The 27,854-nt window shown below is 54.0% G+C and overlaps 4 protein-coding genes across 4 annotated transcripts; 3 read left to right on the plus strand and 1 right to left on the minus strand.

The window, feature by feature from the left end:
- Positions 1-6,513: 6,513 nt before the first annotated feature.
- GLRG_10435 (RhoGAP domain-containing protein) lies at positions 6,514-10,422 on the plus strand (the record flags this gene model as incomplete). Its single annotated transcript, XM_008101120.1, has 1 exon — positions 6,514-10,422. The coding sequence occupies one exon, from the start codon at positions 6,514-6,516 to the stop codon at positions 10,420-10,422; it is 3,909 nt and encodes a 1,302-aa protein (XP_008099311.1).
- Positions 10,423-11,295: 873 nt separating this feature from the next.
- GLRG_10436 (uncharacterized protein) lies at positions 11,296-14,125 on the plus strand (the record flags this gene model as incomplete). The annotated part of the gene is made up of 2 exons (XM_008101121.1): positions 11,296-12,913; positions 12,999-14,125. 2 exons carry the CDS (start codon positions 11,296-11,298, stop codon positions 14,123-14,125), a joined length of 2,745 nt encoding a protein of 914 aa, XP_008099312.1.
- A 2,275-nt stretch (positions 14,126-16,400) lies between these two features.
- Positions 16,401-17,285, minus strand: GLRG_10437 (uncharacterized protein; the record flags this gene model as incomplete). Its single annotated transcript, XM_008101122.1, has 1 exon — positions 16,401-17,285. One exon carries the CDS (start codon positions 17,283-17,285, stop codon positions 16,401-16,403), a length of 885 nt encoding a protein of 294 aa, XP_008099313.1.
- A 9,791-nt stretch (positions 17,286-27,076) lies between these two features.
- On the plus strand, positions 27,077-27,709 carry GLRG_10438 (uncharacterized protein; the record flags this gene model as incomplete). Its single annotated transcript, XM_008101123.1, has 3 exons — positions 27,077-27,442; positions 27,501-27,635; positions 27,692-27,709. The coding sequence occupies 3 exons, from the start codon at positions 27,077-27,079 to the stop codon at positions 27,707-27,709; spliced, it is 519 nt and encodes a 172-aa protein (XP_008099314.1).
- Positions 27,710-27,854: the final 145 nt, after the last annotated feature.

Below are 27,854 nucleotides of genomic sequence, written 5' to 3' on the forward strand. Positions count from 1 at the left end.
GTGATGGACACGATCCGCCTTTGGCTGGAGAGCGAGGTGGCTTTGAGGATGCCTACTTTGTGGTAATGAGATGCTCACGGCCGCCAAATAGCTGGATGTTGTTTGACGTCCTAGCCGAGCGGTAATGCTGAGGTGCCACTGTTCTGGCAATCGGACGGCGAGAACGAAGTCGCCGACGAGAGCTATAAACTGCGCGAGGCTTACTCATGTCTGGAGCCCTAAGCTTCATCCATGTCGCTATGTTGCCGAGTTCCAAAGTGAGGCCTGGACCCTTTAGCAAAGTGCAGCCGAGCAGCGCTCGCAAGGGGCTCAAGCCACCGACCAGGGTGCCCGGGTGCGCTGCATGACCTCATGACTTGGAGGAGAAAGGTTCCCGAATCTGGTTGGGAGGGATGGTTCATGCATACTCTTGCGAGAAAAGAAGGTTACTATCGGAACGCCCGTCTTCCAGGAGGGCTGTAAAGAATGATCCCGGGCGGAAAGGTTTCGTCGTTGTTTCCCCAGGCGCTCAGGTCAGAGCTGAAAGGATAGCACAAAACCGACGCGTAGGAACCGCGGCAGGTTGACGGGCAAGACTGGAGGAAGACGGTACACTGACGGCTAGCCTGGCAGTTGAATATTCCATCTTATCGCGAGGGCGGCCAGCGAGGCGAAAAGCCTAACGAGCCGGTCCGATGAGAACCATTGCACCGTTTCATCCGATCCTGACGTCTTCTTGCCCATCCCCTCGGACCTGGGCAAACACCTATACAGTCTGGATAAAAGTCGGCGGGATGCTTTGCGACATGACGGCGGCATGACGGAGCCGTCGGTCGACTTTCAAGGAACACCAGCGATCCAGCTACTAGCAGGCCGATAAGTGTGTCCTCGTCGATGCCTCAACCCCCAAAGTCGCGGCACTATCATGCCAGAGACCACAGCCGGGAGGGTTGTGCACCTGCACAATGGCACAATCGGGAAGGTAGCTACATTACTACGCAGACCACACTGTAATTCAATAGCATGGACGCGGCATTGTGTCGGGGAAGGGAAGGGAGGGGTTGTGGTGATGGGTGGCCGCGAGACCTGGGTTGCTCAAGGGTCAAGTCGACGACTATGAATTCTCTGTAGTTACTCCCTGGCCCAGCACACACACTCTGCACGCGATGGAATGTGTTGATACCTGCAGAAGAGATGCCGCCTCCTGAATAACACATAACGGACGGAGTATACAATCATACCAAACCAGTTCAAGGCAGCGGAGCGACAAGGAAGAAACAGCCATTGCTACGTTTAACAGTACCTAGGTTTCTAAAATGGAGCGAGGGGGCATCGAACGAGAGGACAGGAGGGGCTGAGCAATCTGGACGGGTGCAACACTGTGCAACGTGGCAGACTGCGTCTGAACCTCCTGGTGAAGCATCCATCCTCTGGAGTCTGTTTGACAGACGAAGAAGGGTAGGCGGTGACACTGGCGTCTGGCCGCTGCGGGGGTTTGCTATTCCCGTAGGATAGTGACACGTCGATGGGCACGCATTGAATAGCATGTCAAATATGACAGACAGTACGGGTAGTAGTAGGTAAACAGAAGAGGAGGCTCTGGCAGAAACCTCGTCGAGGTTGAGACCAATCCCAGGGCCAAAGCCCACAATTGTCGTGCTTCAATCCCGGGAGAAGCGACATGTCCTGTGGGCTGCCTGGACCACTCCCCGCTCGTGTGTGCCTGGAAAGGTCCGGGACTTCAACGTCCAAACGGGGACAAGACCACCAAGAAGTGAAGGGGTAGATGATTGGAGCAAAGCAGCCTAAGGCCTCCTAAGGCCCGAAATTAAATTAAGACCTTGGGTTGTGGCGTTAAGAATCTGGGGTGGTGTGTGCGGGCCACGATGGCACGGCATCTGTGCCTTACAGAAGTGGAGGTGCCACTCGCACGAGAGGTTGAGTGTGTGTGTGTGAGAGTGAGAGAGAGAGAAAGAGCGAGAGTGAGAGTGAGGGAGAGTGAGGGAGAGAGAGTGAGGGAGAGTGAGGGAGAGTGAGGGAGAGAGAGTGAGAGAGAGTGAGAGTGAGGGAGAGTGAGGGAGAGAGAGTGAGGGAGAGTGAGGGAGAGAGAGTGAGAGAGAGTGAGAGAGAGTGAGAGAGAGTGAGAGAGAGTGAGAGAGAGAGAGAGAGAAGGGCAGGCTGGCTGACGAGAGCCGCAGCAGGTACCGTTAAGGAGACCAGGTAGAGGGACATTGCAGAAGCGAGCCAGGAAAAAAGGGCTGCCGGAGACCGGATTCGGCCCCGCGGGGATTTCCAAGTTGCATCTGAACCTCTGAGCCACCCAAGGTTGGCTCGAACAGGGACGTACCGGCTTGAACGGCGAATCCCCGCGGATTAGGTAGCGGGTGCGAATAAGTTTTGCGCATCGGATTGAGAAAGAAAGCTGACAGATGGCGTGCGTGTTCCGCGGGTGTAAGTCGTGCCTTGGTATCCGTAGACTCTACAGGTTTGTTTCGAGCAGCCCGTCATGTAGTCTCGGCGTGGCGAGAGCAGCAGGGCAAGATGCTTCCCGACATGGAGTATCTTGAAGAGAGTTAGTTGGACACATTCGCTGAACGTGAAGAAGCAGCCCCGCGCACGTGGCTGACGCGGGAGATGAGGGCAGGTGCATGACGAGGGGAACAGGAGATGAGATTCCGGGACCGAGCATGTTTTCAGTGGTCCGGCAAGACTCGAATCATTTGTAAGTCGTGGAAGGAAGGAAACTGTAATTCCCTACCTGCCTGGGTGGGTAGGTAGGTAGGTAGGTTGGGCTGCTCTTTCCCTCCCACGTCAGGCCTGCTGACTGGTTGACAAAGCTAAAGGATGGTCGGTAGCTGCGGCAAGAGCAGCTGCCCTCTTCTTCTGATGTATTTCCACTGATGTACTTCCCATGTACAATCCGCGACAGACCCGCGTGATAGGTACAAAAACACGACTCGGGATCCTATCGTTATCAATGGACCAATAGCTGCTGCCGCCGCGGCAGGCTCTAAAACAGACAAACCATCAAGGACGTGCTTTTGGTTGACTGTCCGACCTAAGGGAGATTAAGTTGTTTCCCCCCCTCTTCTGAAGTCGGATTGTTCGACCGCTCTTAGCTCGTAGCGCAGGACTTGCAAAGGCTGACTGACATGATTGGGTTCGTAGGCAAGTACCTTGTTCGTTAACAATGAGAACCCTTCGTTGCCGGCAAGCTTTGCGCAACAGATGGCCGTGTTTTCAATAGTATTGCTTATCAGCATTCTCTCCCCGGTCCGTCTCAAAGTCTAGCCGTAGGGAGGAGTGCTACCGTCTGGGACGAAGGAGAGGGAGGAACAGAGATAGTACGCACACTAGAAAGGGACGTAAAATGATGCTCGAGGTCAATGCCGAAGGTGACTTTTTGCCAAATGTCAATTCAATTAACCCATCTCACCGATATGTATGTATGCATGCATATGTATGTTTCTGAGAGAATGCAGGTTCTGCCACTCATCTTCTCTCCTTTGTTCTTTCCTTCCCTCGCAAAGTCCAATCATAGCCATACACCCAAACACACCCCACTCTCCCGTCGAAGGCACTTACTTATTTCAGTTGTGGTAGCTACGTAGCTTGGGCCAGGAACAGCAACTACAGCCAGCCGAAACCGTCCAAAATCCATTCCTCTCTCTCTCTCTCTCTTGCCTTTTTTTTCTTTTCCTTTTTCGACGTCTTGCAGCAGCAGATGCAAACATACGGGACCCACCGAGCCCAACTATCACCCATCACCACTTCCTTCGTCACTGTTGATCCCCCCGGAAGTACCACAAGAGGACAAGAGACGACGAAGGGTACATTTCCTCCCCCCGGTCACTACCTTGCTCTGAGTTGCATCCGACCGCGGGACCACACCCCCCCCCCATCTCAGGTACTCCCCGGTACCTTGTTACGTTTAACCTCCAGATGTATGTCCCTGCTCCTGCTCCTGCTCATGCTCCTCTGTCCCTGTTCATGCTGTGACCGTCCACCCACACGAAGCAAATGCCGCGGGGCTGCTAGTGAGGTAGTAGGAAGCATTGGTGTCGTGGAATGCACTGAACTGATGTTTTGCATTCTCCCCCTTCCCTTAGGCCTTTTGCTCCTGCGCCCCTATCCTATCCTAGCCGCAAATGTCTGACCACTATCAGACTCCCTTCGCGCGTTGCTAGATAGAAACGTCCAAACCAGAAAATAAGGGGTCTCCTTCGTCAAAAACCAAAAGTCTGTCTGTCTCTTCTCACCGTTGGCCAACTTTGGCCTGGTCCCAGCTTCTTCGCATTGCATTGCATTGCCCATCGGGAAACCTACACTTCGCTTACGCCAACGGCCACGTCCTCCCTCCCCCCCTCCTCGCCCGACCGACCCCGTGCTGCTCTTTCAACCCTTACGGTTGTCCACCTTTCCGTGGAAACCGAGTTGCCTGGTTGGTTGGTTCCAGTGCCGTTTGCCTCCCCGTCAACACCAACGTTCCACGCCGGTATACCTACAAGACAACGGCCACTCGTCTCGTCAACCCCCCTCCCAGCTTGGAGCATTCCTCCCACAAAGCACACCCAAGCAAGGTACGACAAAGGACGAGCCCTCCCTCCCTGCCTTAGGACGTTCATTGGGAGATGCCATTCACCTGATATCATCTGCCCCTCTGTTCCGGCAAGAGTATACAACATTTCCTTTCCACCTTTTCCTCATCTCACCCTGCACGCCCTGTAATAGGTACGACGCCATCCAGCAGTTGCACCCCGAATCTCACCCATCCATCTCATCGTTGTTGTCCGACTGTGTACCCGCTTCGGCGTCACCCTCCGCCCACTACCATCAATAACCGTCCACGCGCGTACCTACGATACCTGGTTAAGCCTGGTTCCTCCGCTCCGCCTGTAGCCTTTCGATCCCTGTCGGCTTGCTTGCTTGCTCGCTCGCTCGCTCCCGAGAAGAAGAAGAAGAAGAAGAAGAAGGGGACTCCATACACTGGACTGTACGGATATACATAACCAAGATAAGAAAGAGGCCGGTTACCCTAATTATATGCAACGGTAGTCAGGGTCATCCAGGCATCTCGAAACCGCTGCGAGGTTGTCCTGCGTTAAGCTCTGACCCTGCACACCCACCCCCCTCACCCCCCCCTAGTTGTACCGTCGGTCAGTTGTCTTCCCGTCGCATTGCCCACCATGTCGCAGCTCGCGCTCCAGACTCGGAGTGCCCAGGGCTCAACTTCAGATTCTGATGCTTCTGGTTCGACTGCTTCCACGTCACGTCTTGCTGCCGTTACCGAATCCATCGATGCTCCCGTTTTCGCCGGTGCTCCTGGGACTCATCATCCTCGCCTCCCTCGCCAAAAACACCCTCTTCACCGGCTTCAGGTCGCAGACATCTCCTCTCACTCTTTTCCTTCTTCCAAAGATGGCCCCGCGACAGGCCTCTTGATCCCGGTTTCCGATCCTGCAAGCATTACCATCAGTACCGCCAATATAAGCACCACTGCCGCTGCCAGTCACAGTCCCACCAGCCCTCTACTTACTCCATCCCCAAGGTACGTTCCACGGGTATCGCTTACCAAAGAAGAAACGGCCCACTCTTTGCTCTGCTCTGCTTCGCTGCCCCTTCTTCCTTCCCAGTTTGCCTGTCTTGCTTCGCTCTGGTGTCGCTGTGCGTCTTTGCTTTTTCTCGCTGCCACTGCCGCTGTCGCCTTTTTTTATTCTTCTCTTCCTTCCTTGATCCTACCACCTTGATTTCCCCAACGCGCCCACCGCCAGGTAGAGAGAAAGAGAAGAGAAGAGAAGGGAAAGGGAAAGAGAGACATTTGCGAGCCACACTCGGCTATCCCACGCCCACGATCATTTCCCATCTAGAGGGAGAGCGAGCGAGTATTCACCCACACGCTCTTCTCTCTCTTGGTACCCGGTCTGCGAGGAGATTGTGTGCTATCGTCTTGGCGCTCCGCGATCCTTTCTTGACTTACAGTTCTGCGCCAACTCCTCTACCTGTCGTCCGCCTTTGCTTCGTTGTGGGATTAGGCTCACGACTCGGCCTGGCAGCACATTGACTGATACCCTCCTCCGCCCTTTAGATCCCCTTGGCGCCCGATACCCAGTCCACTCCACGAGACCATCGCCGTCGGTTCCCCGACGAGTCCATTTTCACCCCGGTCATCATCCTTCTTTCCGCCCGTTGGGATATTGTATTCCCATCGCTCGCGAACCCTTCCCGAAATCACCACGACGCCTACCGACGATTCTTGCTCACCCGTTGACGCCCTGGGTGAATCGCAGACATACTACCAAAGCGACTCGTCTGGTTCATCGGAACCTGAACGCAGCACAAGGCGGTATGTGTACCGCCCGATTGCTTCTTTCCGATTCGACAGCCCCGCCGTTACCCCCCGCGCCGCCACATGTAACACAGCTGACAGATAGCCATAGCAGACCGAGAATATCACCGTTACCGACGAATGATCATCGAAGCGCTTCCGAGCCCGTCTTGACCTCAAGGCCTCTTGCAGGTCCGCTGCCATCTCCAATGTCCACCTCTGGGGGCTCGGCCGCTGCTGTGCGGGCGAAGCCTAGCAAAGGGGCCCCGCGCAACTCTTCCATGGACTCTGCCATCTCAGCCATCTCGACAAAGTCGCAGTCCCAAAAGGGCGCTACTGGGAGCCAGTCTGACCCCACAGACATTGCAGCGCTTATCAAAACTGCGGGCAGTCCGGAGGCGGTAATTCAGTACCTTTTGAAAGAAAAGCAGTCCCAGTCACAACAAAACGCACAACTATGGCGCCTCGTCGACAAGCAGAGAGCCATGATCCTAGGTCTCAATAAGGATCTGGAGCGAGCGTTGAAAGACAAGGAGAAGTACAGAAAGAAGTTGAAGGAAGTCATGTCAACATCGGAACACACAGGGCCAGGCGAATCCAAAACCGCCAGCAAAGTTCTCAAAATGCCCATGGGCAAAGGCATCCCGGCAATCGATGTCAGCGCCCCCAAGGAGCGACCGGTCACGGCACCGGATTCTCCTACCTTGGACTCTGACAGCCAGAAGCACTCGCCCGTGGACATGGCTATGGCGCCCTACCCGATCACACCCCCGGCAGACCAGCCGAACGGGCCCCCGTCAGCCGTGGGTGCATTGTTGGACCCATCGCACGAGATGCCCAAAGCACATGAGCATGCCTACGATCGATTTAACCACGATGCAGAGGAACGCGCCGCGGACATGGCTCGGAGGGAGCTCGAAGCCGAAGACCTGGCGGATATTCCGATTAACCTGGGTCTCCCACCATCCCGAAGCCCGCCAAGCCAACCTCCAAGCATGCCTCCGCCAAAGCCACCGCTGGCCTCTGAGGCTGTAACTAAATCGGATGAAGGCCTCTCACAGTTCCCGGTGCCCCCGCCGCGCAAACCCCCACCAGCACCTTTACAGCTCCAGGATCAGACTCAGCCCGGCCGCGACGACGAAGACAGCGAATCCGACTTCGATGACCTTTTGGAAGTGAACGAAGTCTTGACCGAGCGACGCGGCCGACGTAGGACGCGCGAGGAGGATGACCATGACAGAGAAATCTTGGCTTTGAAGGAGGCCGAAAGGAGGAGCTTGTCGAAGAAGAGCCAAACCGGCACGTCGACACATGCGAACCTGGATGCCCCTACTGAATTGCCTCCAAGCCCCGTGAAGCAGATGCAGGGTAAAAATGTTCCCGCGTCACTGGGCGAGGCTTTGAGCGTCAGCAACCTCGAGGCCCCGCTCCTTAGCCCTGGCTTGCCCTCCAGCCCCCGTCCACCAGGGCTTATGTCGACAGACAGCCCGGCAGCCAGTATCTCATCGTTCCCTGCGGCGTCCTTGTCGCCCCGGCCACCACGTCAGCCGATTCCTCTTCCTCCGGGCCACTCTCTACAAACCTCAGCGGAGGCCACGGAGCCCAAGGTTCCCCAACCCCTGGTTCTTGTCAAGCAGGGATGGGACTCGGCCAGCGATAAGAGCCGTGGAAGCCCGACCGAACGCGGCCGCATCTTCAAGGGATTCGTCACCGAAGAATACCCTGACCTACTCCTTCCGCCCAACGTTCTGCCTACAATCATAGTCAAGGTTGCTTCCTCACGCATGAAGCCGTCACGAGCAAGTTTGATGTCTTTGACACAGCTGGAAGAAGATCCCGTCTTTACTCTTGCCGTATTCTCGCGATCCGAGCCTGGTGAGCTTTGGCGCGTAGAGAAGGACTCGGCGTCCCTCGCCAAACTGGACCAGAGATTGAAACAATGCTTAGCGTTTACTGCAAAGACACCTGAGAGGTCGCTGTTTAACGGTCACGCGCCCGCCAAGCTTGACGCTCGGCGGATCGCTCTGGACCATTACTTGGAAGAGCTTTTGGACACGCCGCTAGATACCGCGAGCGCTCTCGAGCTTTGCAGGTACCTGTCAACTCATACCCTCCCTCCCAACCCCGATGACGCTGGTTCCATGGAGAGCATGGTCGAAGCCAAGGCCAATTCGGGACCGGGCGGCCGTCCCTTCAGAACCGGCTATCTCACCAAGAGAGGGAAGAACTTTGGCGGCTGGAAGGCCCGCTTTTTCGTTCTTGATGGCCCTCACCTGAAGTATTACGAAACCCCGGGAGGCGCCCACCTCGGCACAATCAAACTGCCCAGTGCACAAATCGGCAAGCAATCCCAAAGCAACGAGAACCAGTCGCCTCAACCGTCAGCCAACTCGGACGACACGGACAACCAGTACCGCCACGCATTCCTGATTCTAGAGCCCAAGAAAAAGGACTCGAGCAGCCATGTGAAGCACGTGCTCTGCGCCGAGAACGACAAGGAAAGGGACCAATGGGTCGATGCCTTGCTCAGATGGATCGATTACAAGGACCCTGAAGAGGATGAGAGCCACGCTGCGAAGCAGCATGCACAGGATCGTCCAGGTACGGGCACGGCAGAGCGCGCCGAGAAGAAGAAGCAGCAGCGATACAAGAAGACGGCCTCACAGCACCAGCCTTCTGACTCCGACCTCATAGGGGTTAGGTATGACGCTACATCCCAAGGGGATCTCCCCCACCACGGCGGGCCTGGACGGCCCAGACAGGCCGGCCACATGCCAGAGAGCCACCATCCCTCCGAGACGATGGCGATGTCTAACCAGCCGCCTATGATCTCCGCCCCGCGAGACCCTCAAGTCATTGCAGACACCGCTCAGTGGGGCAACAAGGCTGGTGGAGGACTCGCCGTCCCAGCCAGCGAGGAGAAGAAGATCAAAAAACGCAGCTTCTTCGGCTTTGGTGCCAAGGCAAGATCCTCGTCCGACGGCCAAGACTCGTTATTCGGCGGAAGCGAGTTAGGGTCCTCGACGCCCCCTCAAGGTGGCTACCAGGGACCCATTCGTCAGGCCTTTGGCGCGCCGTTGGCCGAGGCGGTTCGCTTCAACCCTCCTGTCGATGTCAACGTCCCGCTGCCGGCAGTTGTATACCGCTGCATCCAGTACCTGGATGCCAAGAATGCGATTCTTGAGGAGGGCATATTCCGCCTCAGCGGCTCGAATATTGTCATCAAGCAGCTTCGTGAGCGATTCAACACTGAGGGAGACGTCAACTTGGTCACTGACGAGACTTACTACGATATCCACGCCGTTGCCTCGTTACTGAAACTCTATCTCCGCGAACTCCCAACGACCATCCTCACTCGTGATCTTCACTTAGAGTTCATGGCAGTGACGGAGATGTCGGGTCAGAAGGAAAAAGTTGTCGCCCTGTCCGAGTTGGTGCAGAGACTACCGCAAGCGAACGCTACCCTACTGAAGTATCTGATCGCCTTCTTGATCAAAATCATCAACAACGCAGACATGAACAAGATGACAGTCCGCAATGTGGGGATCGTATTCTCGCCAACGCTGAATATACCAGCGCCCGTCTTCGCCATGCTTTTGCAGAATTACTTTGGTATTTTCGGTCTAGAGCCCGAGGAGTATGAGCTACCGTCCTCATTCGCAGAGGCAGATTCAGGCCGTGAGAGGTCCGGTTCCCTGCCGTCCATGAACAACGGGCTCCCCAATCGACCTTTGTATGATACGTCGCAGCATGGGCGTCCTTCTACTTCGGCCGGGTCCAGCCATTCCCCCCACCGCCAAAGATTGTTGGATTCAAGGCCAGGCCAGCAGAGGACGAGTGCCACGCCTCCACCTTTGTTGCAGGACCTGCAGAGTGCTCGATCGTCACCCACGCCCCCGCCAAACTACCCGACCAGCCGTCCCATGGCGTACGAGCCGCAGTATATGTCGCAATCGTACCAAAGCAATGGGTACCATGGGTCGTCTCGTGGCTATGACGGCGGTCCTGCCGCATACGACCAGCCAAAGAGACGTGAAAGTGCGATCTTCATGGGCAACGTGGTTGGCCTGAACCCTCAGAGCTCCAAGAGCCGACTGCGAGAAGAGACGCAATTCTAAGCCGGGGGCATCACACCTCCAACTTGATCTCGTCGTCTCAGCACAGATATTCCTCAACATACCCACTCTTTTACACGCAGCGTTGATACCATGCCTTGCACTTTTATTTCAAGTTTTGTCTCACGACCCAGGCCCAGCGGGCATGGATGACACGATGGCGCCAATATACCCGAACATATCAAGCCATTACGGATCGGCGCCGAGCCCTCCACATACCATTTAATACCGATCGCTATTCCTGCAATCGTCACAATTTCCCGTATCGTTTATGTTTATGAGAGAAGGCCTAGATGAGCAGGTAACAGGTTGCCACCGTAAAACATGATGCTGCCCTGGAGTAACGAGGGATGGGGCGGCCATTACGGGAAAAAATGGTGTATCATACGGACATGGCTGGTTTGTTTTCCGAGGTGCACCCACCTCGTAGTAAAGCCCTTCGCGGCTCACATGAGGTCTGATTCACGGCTTCCAGCATGGCGTTGAAGGCAATCAACTGTGTCTCACAGCTTGATCTTGTGATTTTCAGGTTCGCATTTAGCGTGGGTGCAAGACAGTATCTTTGGATAGTAGTTAGTTTCATTCGAGAATAACGATTTAAAACTCCCAATCGATCCGCGGTCCTCGAATAACATTAAACGCTTCGAGAGAGGACTTGATAGTACCAGTCAAGCTGTAGTCAGCTCTGCTCCCCTCCAGCCTTTGCTTGGTGGGTTGCGCAATGGCCAGAGGCTGACTAATATTTGGTAGTGCGTCGGAAATGTCGGCGTCTATCATGTCGGTGCCTTCGCACCCCGATCCAAAGTCGGTATTTTGTGTCGCCGTCACCGATCATCCGATAATAAATCCACAGCACCACACCTCGCCAAGCTCATAATGGCCCACGGCGCCACAGTCCTCGACCCAGCACTACGAAGCGCAGACCCCACGAGTCTCGAAAGTGACGACCTAGATGGAGGTCTTCAGTCAACTGCGGCGCTCGACGACAACAGACGCAGAGGCCAAGAACAGGAGCAGGGTCATCATGGTCTTCGCCAGCAGCACCAACCCCAGACCCAGTCGCCCGAGACGCCTCACTCCGGCCATGGCGGTGGGACGAATGACGAGACACCACAGCACGATGATCTACACGGCGGGACTCCTGACGATCCTAAGAGACCGCGCGCCTGCGAGGCGTGCCGTGGGCTTAAAGTACGATGCGAGCCGGACCCGAACGACCCCGAAGGCCCGTGTAAGCGGTGCAAAAAGGCTGGGAGGAACTGCGTGGTGACGATGCCGACCAGAAAGAGGCAGAAGAAGACAGACAGTAGGGTCGCGGAGCTGGAGAAGAAAATCGATGCGTTGACGGCGAGCCTGCAGGCCCGTGGAAGCCCCGTAGCGCCATCAATTGGTGGTGGCGGCATTGCGCCCACGGGCCTGTCCGTGACGAGGGATGAAAATCCTTATAAGCAGACTGGCTGGGGAAACCACGGGCTGGCAAGGGACTGGCAGACGACTGCCGTAGAAGCGCCCAGGCCCGACTCGCAAGAGCTAACCGGTGGGGACAGAGGGCGGTTCGATACCCTGATTCCACCCTCTGCTGGACAGAAGAGAAAACTCTCAGACCGCGGAGACATACTGGGCGATATGGCCGAGAGCGGCGACGGGGGAAGGCGAGCACCGCCAATCAATATGGGCAGCGACTACGCCGACGTCGTGGAGCGCGGGATCCTTAGTGCTGAAAAGGCGGCGGAGCTGTTCGAGCGATACAACGCGCACATGGTGCCACACATGCCGGCGGTGGTGTTTCCAGCAGGGACTTCAGCCGACGAGACGCGGAAAGCGAGACCGTTGCTGTTTCTGGCCATCATGTCGGCGGCGTCCTCCGAGTCGCCCAATGTGCAGCGCAGGCTGGTCAAGGAGCTGATGCAGATCTTTGCGGAAAAGATTATTATAACGGGCGAGAAGAGCCTGGAGATTGTGCAGGCTTTGCAGGTCGCCGTGATCTGGTACTGGCCGCCAGAGCACTTTGAAGAGCTCAAGTTCTACCAGCTCGTACACATGGGCGCTGTCATGGCGCTCGACCTCGGGTTGGGGCGGCGGACAGGCGGAAGGAGGCTACTGATACCGTATCAGTCGCGGAACCACCCATCTAAGCGGGCGCCGCCGCCAGACCCGACGTCCATCGAGTGCCGGCGCGCGTGGCTGGCAGCGTATTTCTTGGCAGTGAACACCTCAATGGCTCTGCATCGGCCGAATCTGGTGCGGTGGACGCCCTTCATGGCCGAGTCGATGGAAATGCTGCAGACATCAGCAGACGCGGCGCCCACGGACAAGTACTTTTGCCATCTCGTATGGACGCACCGGCTTGCGGAGGAGGTGGGCATTCAATTTTCCATGGACGACCCGGGAATCGTACCCAGCATCACGGATTCACGGACACAGTATTCTCTGAGGGTGCTGGAGAGAGATCTGGAAAAGTATCGTTCGTCTGTGCCCAAGGAGGAAATGCAGGGTAAGTTGCCCTGCTGCTGCTGCTGCTGCTGCTGCTGCTGCTGATGATGATGATGATGTTAAAGACGCTGGCTGACGTGTAAAAGCAACCCTCACCATGGCCTTCCACATTATCTCTCTCTACATGCACGAGATTGCCCTGCATACCCAAATGGACGAAATGCGCCCGCCCTTCGACTCAGTGACCCTTAGGAACGGCATACTGGCTAGCCCTACACTCACAACATCCCACATCAATGCTCTTTCAGCGTGCTTGTCCGCCATCGACGGCGTCTTTGAGGCTTTCCTGGCCATAGAAGTCCCTCACGCCCGCTGCCTGCCTATCTTCAACTTCGTTCGCGTGGCATACTCCGTTGTCGTGCTTATCAAAATATACTTCTCCGCTACGGCACCCGGGTCCGAGCTGGGTAAGGTGATTGACAAAGACAACATGAAGGTGGAGTACTATCTCGACGCCCTTCTCGAAAAGTTCCGCGCCGCGGCGTCGGACGATCGGAGCCGACCCGCCGCCAAGTTTCTGGTCGTGCTGGTGATGTTGAAGAGCTGGTTCCTGAAGCAGAGTAAAGGGCCGTCTGCGAGTGCGCCGGCAGAGGGGGCTCAGTCATCGCTCAGGAGTGCAACTGCGCCTGTGACGACGGCATCTCATCCCGAAAAGGCTCCGACTTCTACACATGCTTCCCGGCCTACAGAATCGGGCCCTATGGAAGAGCAGAAGCAGCAGCAGCAAACTTACCAACCGGCCCCCCCTATAATGCAAGAATATCCCGCAGCCAATACGCCGCTGCACCTCCTCTCCGAGATCGCGACAAACGACCGCTCGGGCCGTGTGACGAACAACCTCCTGTGGAACCCGTCGGCGTCGTCAACGAGACAATCCTTCATGTACGACCCTAGCGCCGTGACGGACACGGCGTCTGGCGGCACCACGGATCAACCCTCCTCCGGCACAAACCCAGGCATCTCCAATACCGCGACGCCTTGGTTAAACCCGGCATGGCAGGCCGACCTCCAGGACCTCGGCCTCGACATGGATCTCACTGGGGGATTGACTCTCGAAGAGTTCACCTCGGGCTTCGGTGCAAGCCCGGGGAGCCTGAGCGACGGGATGCGCTACGTTGTGGCACAGGATCCCTGGCTCAGCGGCATGGGCGGGCTTGGGGACATGTTTGACGGGATGCCCGGGGCGTCCGGGCCGCCCATGTTTCCCATGTGAGAGCTTCCCATTCATCGCGAAAACAGATGAAAAACGGACGCGCGCCTAGAGATCGTCTCGGTCTTCGGCTCCCACCATCGTTTTAGCCGAAAAGCCTTGGAATCGCTGGATGTCACGGCGGGCTTTTCAAGCCATCTCTACCCCGAGACACCTCTCTCACCTCTATTTACTCGCCAAAAGCACCGGGATAGGTATCGAAAAGAGAAAGAAAAAAACAAAAAAGAAAGGCATTTACGATCGATAACCCCGATACCTCCCTTCCGATTCTCCCATCATCACATGCCTCGATCCGTAACTTGATCCACCTACCCTGGGGGGGGGGGGGGGGGGGGGCAAAGGATGGGGCCGGTCGGTCTGCGAAACCGAAAAGAAAGGGAGAGGGGGAACGCGCACGCGGGGAGGCGACACATACAGGGGAAGTTGAAGACAAGAGGAATAAGCGAACAACATCCCCAAGAAAGATTACTTTTCTGACATCTACCAAGGGTCTGTTTGGAAACGATTGGGGTCACGAGGGGGTCACGAGGGGGTCACAAGGGGGTCACGGAGGGGGGGGGGGGGGGGGGGGGGGGGGAGAGGAGTCAAAACTACGATGGCTGGTCTGGACAGCGAGAGAAAGAGAGATGGTGAGGGGTGAAAGCGCAACTCTCTCTCTCTCTCTCTCTCTCTCTCTCTCTACATACCTCACATCTTAAACCACCACCCCTCCTCCTCTCTCTTCTTCTTTCTATATCTTTTCCCCTGGCTTCCCCCACCCCCTCTCCTCTCACTGTAGTGTACTGGTGCACAGAGCATGTACCATGCTGGAAAGCTTGTCCCGCAAAACGCAATTTTACTTTTATTCTTATAACGCAGCAAGACACCTCGGAAGAAACCCTGTGCTTGTTAGGTTATCGGCTCATTGAACCTGGGGTGGGAAAGCTGGATCGGGGGGAGGTGAAGGGGGGCAATGGAGAAAAAGGGGGAGGAGGGGGAGAAAGGGAAAGGGAACAGGAAAGGAAAAGGAAAAGGAAAAGGAGACCAGTTGATAACATCCGTCTTGCCAATGCCACTTGCATTCCCCCATTCCCCCTCTTCCCCTTCGCCCCTCGGGATGGGACAGTCACAATACCTCACCCAGACTCGGAAATCCTTCATGTGCGCGAGGGGGGTTGAAGACAGGACCCGTCGGGACTCAGGAATGATAGGTAGCTGCTGCTGCTGCTGCTGCCGCCTCCCCTCCCCCATCCAAGGAGCTAGCGAGAGACCTCGATCCCTGCAGCGACGAATGGGAGCGGAATACCGAGCTCCCGGAATGGAGACCCATTTCAATCCCACGCTGAAAGAGGCTTGCGGGGCGCGCCCGAGGTGCCGAGACTATCTAACTCGGCGAGTCGGCGTACCTGTCATTGCTTCACATGCCTCGTTTATCAGCATATCGCTGCCATTCATTCGCGTTCAATGGCAATTTGTCAATAAACAAAGGCTGTTGTTCGAGGCCACGAAACTTTTCAATTCGGGCCCGAGCGCATTTCTTTTGGTAGCTAAGCTCATAAGCTCAACATTCGTCGCCAGCTGTTCGTCCACCTCTCGTTCGGATATGCCTGCAACCCTAAAAACACATACCCTTTCTCACTCCATCTTGCCCTGGACCATGTGCCCACTTCACAGCCTGTCCAATTGTCGACGCCATGACCGCCATCCTCCAACCCATGCTTTCGCTGCTGATTGACGGCTAGCGATGCAACGATAGAGTAACACTTCCCTGCCGTACGCCAGCCATGATCATGTCAAGTGTGCCGACACCATCAGAATTCGCAGTGGTGGGCCGCAAACGATGAATGAGACCGTCTTTTCCGGACCGGGTTCATTTTTGAACCCAAAGCCTTGCAATTTGCGATTGACTTCCCCCAATCCCCCATGCCATTCGTGTGAACTCCTTGTGAAATTGCAATACCATTCCGCTTCCGTGATAAATGTGAGACAGAGGTCTCTCGTGTGCATGTGGTGTGGTGTTTTTCTCCACCCAAACCAAAGCCGCAACCGCCTTATCAAACCAACCGAACGCCACGTGGGGTCGAGTCGGCATAAGAGGTATCCCACCGGCGGAAAAAAAAAAACGATGAACAGACTAAGATGAGGAACGCTTGATACTCTTGAAACGCTTGATGATCCTTACTCTCGTTTTCTGTTGAAATTCATGCTCGAGTAGTGTGCCGCCGTCTAGTACGATGCCGATTACAACGGCATAAACGGTCGACTTCAATCGTAGTAGCCTTGCTAACGTGTCGACTTCTCAGTCCATGTAGAAGTCGCCTTTCAGGATGCGCTCCTGGAAAGCATCAGGCTTCGGGCGCTCTGGGGCCTTGGGCTTCATGGCGGCAGCTTGGGCGGGGGGAGCGGGCATCTCGGAGACAGACTTCTGGCGGTCGTGGGCGCCGGCGTTGCCCGTGCCGCGTGTAGGCGAGGATGAAAGACCAGAACCGAACGAGAAGGAAGGTCGCGTGCCCTGAACAGAGCTTTCGGCGCGGGATCTAAACTGCTCGGACCAATTGAAACCTTGGTCTGGGCACGAAAACATGTCAGAAATGGACATTTGCTTGTGTGCGGTGCTTGCCTGTGCTATGCTACTAGAGCGACACCGGACCGACGACGGAGCAGCGGCGATGGAATAAATGGATGGCGTAGCATTCACAGCTGTGCTGCTGCGTCTGTCGCAGGAGGCAGGCGTACTGGGTAAGGGAGTGGCAGAAACAGGTGGATTATTACCGTTTGACCCAGGACTTCCGCCGCCAGTGCGCATGGTGCGCATTGCCTGAGCTCCAAAGCTCACTCTGCGAGTAAAGGGGGTGGTGGGCGCGGTGCGGGCGTTGGAGGGCATCTCCTCCTCGTCGATGGCATTCTCATCGATGGAGTCGTTGGAGTTGGTCGACAGACTTCCTCGCCTCAGGGAGTTGAAGGGGCCGCCGGGGGTAGGAGTAGTGCCAGCGAGACCGAGGCCGGTGGATACGGAAAGTCTCCGTCTCTGTGCGTCGGCGGTGCCGGGGAAGGCAGCTCCGTTGGAAGTAGAGTTGCTCCTAAAAAGGCCAGCAATAGCCTGTTGGGTAACGGAACCACGTCTCTGGCGATGCATTTCGTTCTGGTTGTTCTGTGTGTTGGGGTTTGAGTTATCGGTCGACATGTTGGGCAGGGTAAAAAAGGAGCGAGTTTGGTGCAGTATATGTAGTCAGTTGAGATGCGGCTGTTGTCAGGGCGTCGTTGTTGTTGAGGGTACCAAGTGCATGTAGCACGAGTTGTGTTTCGGAAGGTGTCTGGTGTGGGGTGAGGTCGAGAAAGAATCGAAAGAGGGATCGAACGGGGTATCGTTCGACGGGCGCAGGTGTGTGGAACACGGCGATTATATATCAAAAGTGGCCGATGGACCGATTTAGGGTGGCACCAAGGGCGTGTTACGAAGGGCTGCTCACAAGGAGTGCTCGGGATGGGACGAGCGTACCTCTGTAGTACGCCGTAGAAAAGCGTCGATCAAGGGGTTTGCTGGCTTGGTGGGAGTCAGAAGAAGGAACTTGATGGTCTTTGTGTTCGTTTGTGCCAGGGGATCGACGGACGAAGCGTGCCTTTGAACGGCGGTCTTGCAAATCAAAGTACGTGTACCTAGGCAAGATAGGCGCGGGTTGGAGCTCTAAGTTAAGTGACGTCGAGCTTGCTTAGGGGGTCGAGAGCGGAGATTGGCAGGGCTAGGGGGGGGCGGACGAGCAGACAGGGCAGTGTTCTGCGGTGGTGGTTTGGTTGAGATGGTGTGCTTGGACACTTGAGGGATGCTCGGAGTCGGGCGCTCCAGGTTGTTGCTCGGATAGGCAGGCAAGTGATGGTGGGATGGCGGGTGCGTGTGGAGAAGAGGCAAATGCGGTGTCGGTCGGTTGGCGGGTCGGCGTTTGAGAGCGAGCGCCGCCGATGTCTCTGGCAGTGGTTTGGCTTGCGTGACGCGTCTGCAGGAAAAGCGGGACAACCACCGTCGAACGGAGATGCACACGCAGATGGTAAGATTAGCTCAGGCAGGAATATTGGGCCTAGGGCTAGGCAGGAAAACGACTGGATGACGAAGTGATTGACGGGCTTGGTTGATGGAGTGGCAGAGCACGTCCACTATGGCTGTGATGTGTGTCGGACTGGTGGATTGCTGATGTATTGTATCCGTAGTATTGTCCCTGTGGAGAGGAAGAGCAGCCCAGACGATGGAGAAGGTTTGATGTCAATGCAGGGATAGATGATGGATGGAGGTGTGTGTGTGTGTGTGTGTGTGTGTGTGTGTGTGTTTGTTGGAGACGTGGAAGGAGAGGCGGCGCAGCTCGCGACTGCTGCTTCTTCCAATACCCTTGGACCTGCCTGCCTGTCTGTCTTGTCTGTCTTGTCTGTCTGTTCCTTCCTGCTCCTTCATTCTCTTACTTACGTGCCTGCTGTTCTTGGTATCGGCACCTGCACCTGCATCTGCGCTTGCACCCGCATCTTACACTAACGATAGGGAAAGCAAGCTGTGGGGGAGAATGTGGGAAGGAAATGGCACGCGAGGAGGCAAGACCCTTCCCCGGGCCCTCTCCATCCCTCCCAAGATGGTTGGCGCGGAGGCTACGAAGCACACAGACCTGCTGGCCAATCACCGACAAGATACTTTAAGCGTTGTTTCCAGCGAAGCCACCTTGACGCCCGGTACGTACCCTCTCTTAGCGTCCTTCCTAGCGCCACCTTGGCGCATGCAGCCAGTCGACCGCCGGCCCTCGAGCCAGCCAAATCCCCGCTTGTCGACGTCACCCAATCGAATGATTTGCGGGGTAATCAAACCGGTCACCAGAGGGGGGGGAAAGAACGACGCTGAGGAAGGAGAGCGACTTGGGAAAGGAAAGTACGGATAGCGTATCCGTATTCCGTACCTAATCAGTCAGCTACCTCCACCCGTTACCTACCGGTAGTGTACATGCCTGGGTAGGTAGGTGGGTAGGCGGTCTGCGAATACACATGTTATGAAACGAAAAGTACACTTTGCTTTCGCTACTGGATGCGGATTTCACGGCGCATAGGAGCATGGAGTCAGAATATAACGAAGCAACGCGAGGCTCAGTTGATTAATTCATATGCATTACGGCATGACAGAAATGCTCCTCTTGACATTTCTCATAATCTCACGTTTATCTCTTTTGCGTGTCTCTCTCTCCTAGCCTACGCAGTAGAGTCTCGTATTGATGAGTGAGGATCATCAAGCTATTTCTTCTCCTTCCTGTTCGACCCATCCCCCCTGTCTTTCTGCTCTCGTGGCAGAACGAGCATCTCGGGTACGTACCTTCTCCCCCCTCTCCCCCCTCTCCCCCCTCTTCAAACACACACAGCACAAACAAACACGTCTGCACACACTCAGAGACATTCTTGCACATTGCCCCCGATCCACCACTTACGGTTGCACTCAACCAAGTCAACACATCCAAACTCAAATGCAGCGTTCCGTCTGGACCACCGCTAAGCAGCAAGAGTACGGACAATCGTCCCGTCTCGCGTGCCATCGCATACGCGCTCTTGCCACCTGGGACCATCAATCGACCGACATGGTCTCATCCGGGGGCACCACCATCTGCCCATGTTTATGCCACCCTAAAACCTCTTGAGCCTCGAAAAAGAACCCTGGTCCTACGCCCAAGGTCTGTCCGTCTGTCCTCGGCGGCGCGATTTCGGGACTTGGCTCCTCGTGCGGACCGCAACAGCAGGGCCCTGCCTGCCACTTTTTCCATGCTGAGTGTAGGATCCCGATGGCCATGTCTTTTTGTCGAGTTTTCTGCCTTATACTCTGTAGTTGGCGAGACGGGCACATGGAATTGTCCATTTCCCCTTTTGACTTGGCATCTCGACTTAGCACCTGGACTCGTATCAACCGTCTCCCTCCGTCCCCCTCCCGAGCCATGGCCACTCGTGCCACCCAGCTCTCGTCCCCGCTGGTCACGCAGTGCAGAGTGTGCGCTGTACTACTACGTGTACTATTCTGTAGGCCACCAAGCCATCTTCATTTTAGCCCTGTAGGTTGGGGGGCCCATTCCACTTTGGCAACGACGACTTGGCGTGCAGACGGGCCACCTTGACTAGTCACTAGTGCTGCACCGGATGGACACCGGATAGATAAAGTGGCCGTCAGCGACATGCACGCCGCACCAATGACGCTTCGTCACTTGGGCCAGGATGAGCTCCAGACGGCACGCAGGATCTCGGCAACAAGAGATTGGCGAACTCGCCTGGTTTCTCAGCCGCTGTAGGTAGTTAAGGACGTGGGCGGTGGGGGCCTTCAGGCTTGTCATGCACCAGAAACCGCCAAACAAGCATCGTTTTCTGGTGGACTAGCGCCTTCTCCCAGGTCACCCGAGTCAATTGACGAACCGGCTCTACCTGGGAAGCACTTGTTTCCTTTGATGCAACTTCACGACTCGCTACTAACTCTTTATCCTTCTCGGATACCACCTTGGGCAGTACACTGTAGCCTGTTGTGTTAGTAATGCAATTATTACCTATACCGCAGCAGGTATTGTGCGTCATCCTTTTGCTCTGTCTGCTGCAGAATAATACCTACCACCCTCTCCCAGTCCAACCAGAATCCTGCCTTCAACCTCCACAGATCCCAGTCTGACCAACTCTTCTGTTCAATATTTCCCCAGGCTATCCACACCCACTCCTCCCTCCCTGACTCGCTGCCAGGACCATGACCCATCACCATCCTCCAAGACGCCGAATCCCTTCGTTTCCCCGCAAAAGTCTGGGCCCCGGTCGTAGCTTGCACGCAGCCTTGGTGCTTGGCCAGGTGCTTCCCGGACTTGCCAGGCTAGCTCTCCCGCTAGTCGCACAACAACCGCGAACCGTTTTGTTCCGTTCCACTTGGGCCATGTGCTTCGTCGTGTCACGGGAAAGCTTAACAGCGCGGCTTGCTTATTAACGACGACCACAGTGGTGGACGGCCAATCTGCCGCCCTTGCCCGGATACACAGCGTTCTGAGCGTCTTTTTCTTGTACCCATTTCAGCATAGGTACTGCAATCTCTCGTCTGACGTCCGGCTTTGCGCCGCAACACAAGGGTCATAAGTGTAGTGAGCTGTATACTAAGACACGGCACAGCAACTGGACTTGTCAACGACATGTTGATAGCGGTCGCTCACAGCATGCATCATGTACAAAACCACATTGCCCCTCCTGCCTTCGTCGGTTTCAGACCCAAGGTAGTAGTAGGTGGATCATAATTGGCTTATCCACCAATCTCGATGGTTTCTCATATTTTCTCATTATTTTCGCTCCATTCCGGCTTCTTTGTCGGCCATCATGAACTAATGAGAGGTGACGCAATGATTGCCAGGGAGGACCCGAGTTGAGCGACTGCGTATTTCGCTGGATTTCCTTGGGTAAGTGGTTCCGTGAGTACCAACAAGTTGGTGACTTAAAGGTGAGCGCATGACCGCTTTACGATGACACCATCCCGTTCCATCGAGCCAAGCCAGAGTCGCGGTAGGGTCGTAATATGCTAATATGCTAAATCGACTATATCTTGATGACGTGAAATGGCCGATCATGATACTTATACTGTGTTTCCCCACTGTATTGGACTATCATTGTGTACCTGTTCGGCCTCAAGAGTGGCCGCCTTTTAGCTGTACTTTAGTTGAAGGGCAGATGGATATGAGTTTGCCCTATGGTCAAACGAATGCCACATGTGGCCTTGTAGCCAAGCGCGGTAAGGCTCCGATACTGAGCAAAGACTTCCGTGACTGAGACTGATGAGAAATGGAAGAGGATAGACCTCCTTGACTGCGATACGGTTGACTAGGGCTTAGTCTCCCGTAGACCTGCACTCACAGTTGGATCTTCCCCGGATCGTATGGGTTCCTTGGGTACCTCATTTGATCCCTTCTGTTGATGGGACAGTAGCAATACGATAGAGTAGGTCTGGAGAATAATAAAAGCATAGAGACGCCTTGTGTTTGGTTATCTTTTGCGTTTTCTGGTAATAGCATCAGCAGCCTTACTGGTACAGGAAAGCTATCAGGATATGAATCAGGTCTAGGATAACTTTGATGCCGGGGGAATAATATACTTATATATAGATCACGAGAATCTCTCCCATTTTCACATTTTCCCTTCTTCAAACGGAGCACATCGTCATATTCTCCGAACATGAAATATCTGCGGGACAAAGTAGATTCGCCAAAATTTGTCTTTTATGGAGAAAACCCGTCCTCAAGCTGAACGATTGCAGAATGGCCGCCTCTGTCTCGGTGAAAACCTGCGACGAGCCCTAGGATGGTGCCAATGATTCAATTGATGGCAGCCACATGCCCCCGAAACGCGAAGCCGTGGTGGGCCCTTTGTTCCGGCAAGCAATACTGCCTAGATATGTCGATAGAGTTTACCAATTTTCACCGAATCCCTGGATATCAGTTTACTTCAGATTCATCGTCTTGAGAGTTAGTTGCATGTCGATGAGCTCCTTGTTTGTCTGTTACCCCCTTTCAACAGTTATTAGAGTCTCCCTGCTCACCTTCGCCGCTGTCATTGTGTTTTTCTTTCGACGCGTTGATGGTTGTTGGCCAAGTTTTGAAAGATTTGGGAGCTCCCGATTGCTCCAGTGACCGACTAAAGTTGGTAGCAGCTTTCTCAACGCCTAAAGATCATCTTAAGTCGAGCTTTACCTGCGAATTTGGCTAGATATTGACATTAGCTGTATCAGTAGCTACTGTACCCTATCGCCTAACAGCATTCAATGCAGAATTGGCACTACACTTGGACAGGAAACTTCCTTTGTCGTTCTTTTGACGAGCTTGTGGGAACTATATAGGGGCACCTAGCCAGTTCATTAATAGATATAATATATGTCCCAGGCATTTGTTACTTTGAGGATGTTGTCCTTGGTCCAGGACCAGAACAATCGACCCAGCTGTCCAGGCTGCGAGGTATCAAGAGCTCTCATGATTAACGATCACGTTAACCGATCATCAACTAGAATATTTACGGATTAGCTGTTCTGAGGATGAGAGGGTCTAGGTTTAGGTGAGTCTAACGTGGATTCTTTGGGAGGCAAATGCGACAGACAGCCTGGTGAGTGTCTTTGGCATGCCATCTAATCCCTAGATGTCAGTATGTCTTTTCTAATTACGATTGTACAAACCTTTGATCCGTCTCGTGGGTGCTTGGAGAGCGTGGATAATTGTGATCTAGTATCAGGAAAAAGCCGCTCGATTGCCGCCAATGTCTCCAGCTGGCACGAAACGATCCTGGTGCAAACGCAAACGAAACCACGGAAACAATCTTGCTGTGATACTAGATAGATGACACACAGACGATAACTCCAGGCTTATAGAGCTTGTGCGTGATCCACCGTGGCGTTGTTTGTCTCATTAATTCTATCATCGCTGGCATTTTTACTTCCTCTCATTCCCCTACTGGGATAGTGGGAAGACAGTGACCTGAATGAGTCGGTGGGTTGGAAAGAATGATGTAAAAGATGTATCGGATTGAAAGCCTAGAGAAGTTCGCGTTCATCATTAATTATGTATGATCAATTGAGGTTCTGGCCTTTGACTTGGGGTTGGAAGACAGTGTGCTGATGGATGTTGGACCATCACTCGTATGACAAAAGTCAGGGCCGGTTGCTATATCGTCACCAAAACACCACGAATGCCATCGATTCGGTAACCCTACTAGATAGCAAGAATAGAGCGGGAACCCTACTGTTCTCATATTTGATGCCATGGCTTTTAGAAAGTCATTAACGACTCGTGTCGTGAACCTGGGATAGCTTCGTGTGGCTAGTACCAGTAGTGAGCGCCACATATGTGACTCACAACCTAGCTTCTAGATAGGACAACGACTTTACAATCTCTTAGCAGACGCTTAGGTTCACCACAACTCGTAAATGGGCTCTTTTGTTGCACCGGACGCTGAGTAGCTGGTTGACACGGCGGTAGTAGCAAGGGAAGATAGCCCTGCTTTTGTCACGGGAGTGCCCATCTAGATCTAAACCAACCTTGTGTCGATCTCGTTCATCTGGACAAACGATCCGTCTTTCCAGTTTATATAGATATCGGTAAATGATCGAAAGTCATTGGTCCCCAGTACAACCCCCGGATCTTCCATTAGCTAGTATCGGAGAAGAGCGTGCTGTGCGGCACGTGGCCACTCTAGAAAGCGGGTAGGCTTTTCAGTCACGGTACATGAAACCAGGTTTGGGGGCTCCTGGTTCATAATAATTTACTTGCTGCTCGGTAGTACCTTATTGGTCTGCGTAATTACAAATCAACTAGGTGAGCACAGTATGGCTTACTTGCGATGTCGAGGAATCACGAGCTCGGCACTGTCCAATGTAAATGATCCTGCGGCTTATGAGAGCCCTCTGTGAATAACCTTGTGTAGTCTTTCCTAAACTTACTAAACTCTAAAAAATGACTTGTTTGAACCAATGCTGGTAGTCTGGAGTTATACGAGGCACTCGTAAGTCATCTGTGGCTGGCACACTGCCAGCAAGCCGCTACAGAGTTAAGACGGCCGGTCGGCCTGAGATTGGACTTTAACAAAGTTGACGGATTTCCGGCCAAGCGTTGCCCGATAAAAGATAAATGGTCTGACAACTTTTTAAGTTTGGTCTGATCCACGGCCAAAACGTCTCATTCCGCTTCTCCTCACAACGAAGGTCTTGCAATAGCTACTGCCAAATACGGGCAACGTCAACGGCAGGACCAAAATTATGTGCACTGCTATGGCAGGCGGATGAGAAAAGTGGTCTGCTTGCTTTCCCCCGAAGTTGTTAGGTCTGTACAGGTAAAGTGGTAATATCGTAAGCCGCTGCTGTTACAGAATGGAACCCTTGCTGAAGGCCGCGTGTACCCTTGAGTTTATTTACGTAGTCCAGGAAAGTTTCAGGCACCCAGTTTCCCATGCCGGTGATTATCGGTGGCATGGATAATAATACAACTGGTAATTTCAATCCATCACCGTAGGACGGAAGAAAGCAGGCGATAGCACAGATCACTTTCGCACTACCATGGGCGGACGACCGGCTGGAGTGTAATGTGAACGATGGCTCGAAAACGTACAAGTAAGTATCAGCGTCAATGATGGGACGATGAATCTACTTATTATTACTGAGAATAATAACCAATCGTCAGGCTTCAGTCTGCGAGGAGGTGGTCGTGAGATTACAGTCAGCCTTCAAGCCCCTTAGGCAGGAAATACTATGGAATGAATGTTCCAGAGTTTAAGGTTTCCAACGCAATTCAAACAAAAATGACGGAGAAGCTTAGTAGGCTTGTAGGTTTCATACCAATAGCAGTGAGTTTCGGGGCTTTCATAAAGACTCTTGCTAGAGGAACGTAGCATTCGAGCCTTTGAGCTCAAAGCCTAAATTCCTGTCTCCACCCACAGCGGGGAAACCAGCACCTCCGAGAAAAGATGGATGCCGGCCAGACCGGTTGACGGAACGGAGGTAAACTAGGGCCGCGTCTACTCGTGCAGCATGTGGCCTGATGTCCTCAATTATAGGGGTTCCCCAGCTGCGCATCATCTCGGCGACGAACCAAAGACTTGGCGAAACTTGGTGATGTTTTGATAATGAGGTTGAACGGGATCCCAATTTCACCGAGTCCCGTGCCATGCACCACACCTACAGTGTCAGCCTTGACAGTTAAAAGCACTGCGTGTTGTGGGGAAAAGATTAGCTGGCATAAAAAGAGTCAGACGGAACGTAAACCAATCATCTCTCTTTTGAAAACCGCTGATATCACACGCCGCAACTTGAATTTCGACGGTTCCTGTCTTGTCCTCCTACACTATTGTGTGCCTCGGTACCAGATCTTAGATCGAGCAAGTCCTTGCGAAAGATTCCTGAAGTGACGAATCTAACAAAGCTTGGCAGCCTTGAAAGAATTTTCATTTCACAAAGCACAAGGAAATAATGCCAGTTATGGGTGCATAAGCGATTGGCCGAAGGCTTCCAGGTGTAATTGAAACAGGCTTACGAGGCGCCAACAACTCTTGAAAGTCGTGCCATCTCAGCGAGTCAGACCCAAGGAACATATGTATCTTTTGTACAAAATAGGGTCAATTGACCTGCGACAGATGATCAAAGACAAGCTAAGAATGATAGAATGAAAGGAGGTCTTATACCTGAGTTGAAGGAAGAAGGAAAGTCAGATGAAGAGAGCTGGGTTCAGACCACTGGGGACTAGCCGGTGCGATTCCTCCTCACAGACAACAGTTCTCGCCAAGGAATTGATTGTTCGACTGCGGAATGAGCGTACGGAATCGATCTACTAGATTGAGAGTGCCGCATTCCGTAGCCTGTCAGTGTCACTTCCGATCTCCCGGGCTTGCAGTATGGAAATACTCTTGGATGGCGTATGGTAAGCATGATCCATGGATCCCCGGCACTAAACACAATGTGCATTGATCCTTACTTAGCCACTGGAACAAGAACATCAGCCCAAAACACAAGCGAGTTAACCTTATTTCTTCGGCTCCAGGTGAAAGGTGAATTTGCTCGGGTCCCGACATCAGACGGGGTTGTGGCCGCACGCAGCTTCACGGCCGGCCGTCGTACACAACACGTCTAGAACTTAGCTCACTATACAGGTACGGAACGACCCCTGACAACATCCCGGCAACGGATAGTCGGAGTCTCTTTAGCGTCATTGGCAAGGGTACTCGGGACGTCTTTGTTTTCGGATAAGGCGTATTCGTTGAGCCGCGTTTGAGAGGACAGCGCAATGAACATACCCGAAGACGTTAGTATCCCGACAGACTCGCCAGGCAACGGATATTTAATCCAGGCGAAGCCACCCGCCAGATGCTCCCTTCATCAGCAACACTTCGCTCCAGATCAACAGTTCCATTACACTCCCGGCTACTTATCACCCCCACTCTGCCTCAAGTCTTTCACTCAACCGCCGAGCACTATTCAAGATGCGTTACACCCAGCTTGTCCTTTCTCTCCTCTTCACGTTTGCCATTGCCCTGCCCGGGCCGGTACAGTTAGACGCCGTGGCCCCAGACCACTTCAGCGGAACTGTGTCTAAGGTGGCAGCTGTTGATTGTAACAATGCCAAGTTGTTGGCCGAGGGTATCGATAAGAACATCGCGGCTCAAAAGCAGGAGCAGGCTGATGTCGCCGCTGTGAAGGATGTTGTCAACAAAGACAACGTTAACGCAGCCCAGTTCGACGAAGCGAAAAAGAAATTCCTCAACACCATCCAGAGTGGCATTGATATTCGCAAAAATAATCAGCAAATTGCGGGTGCGAATAATGCTGCCTCTGCAGGCTTGGCCAAGGTATGGACTGTAAATGCCCTGGAGGCGGAGGCCTCTAAGCTAATTGAATGCGAACCAGGTCGCCAATGCCCAAGCCAAGGAGTTGTCTCAGGCACAGAGCCTGAAAGGAAGCAAAGCCGATTTGGACACCATTGGCCAGCTGGAGACCGCCTTCGCCGGAGGGATCAAGCAGAACGAGCAGAACAAGGAGGATGTAGGTGCTCGTCAAGCTTTAATTATACAGAGGGGTTGGCTAACAAGACTCATTAGGCTCTGAAGGGCTGTTAAGCTGATGATGGCTTTCAGAGGACAGGGGGACTGTGCAATATCAGAAGTGTCTAGGGAGGTACTGGAATCGGTTGCGGAATAAACCAGTCGTATGTGTGGGTTGTACTCGGTAGATACAGCGAATCTAGCGGCTCAGTCCATTCAA

Source organism: Colletotrichum graminicola (genome assembly GCF_000149035.1).
Source record: "Colletotrichum graminicola M1.001 genomic scaffold supercont1.60, whole genome shotgun sequence".
Taxonomy (NCBI): Eukaryota; Fungi; Ascomycota; class Sordariomycetes; order Glomerellales; family Glomerellaceae; genus Colletotrichum; species Colletotrichum graminicola.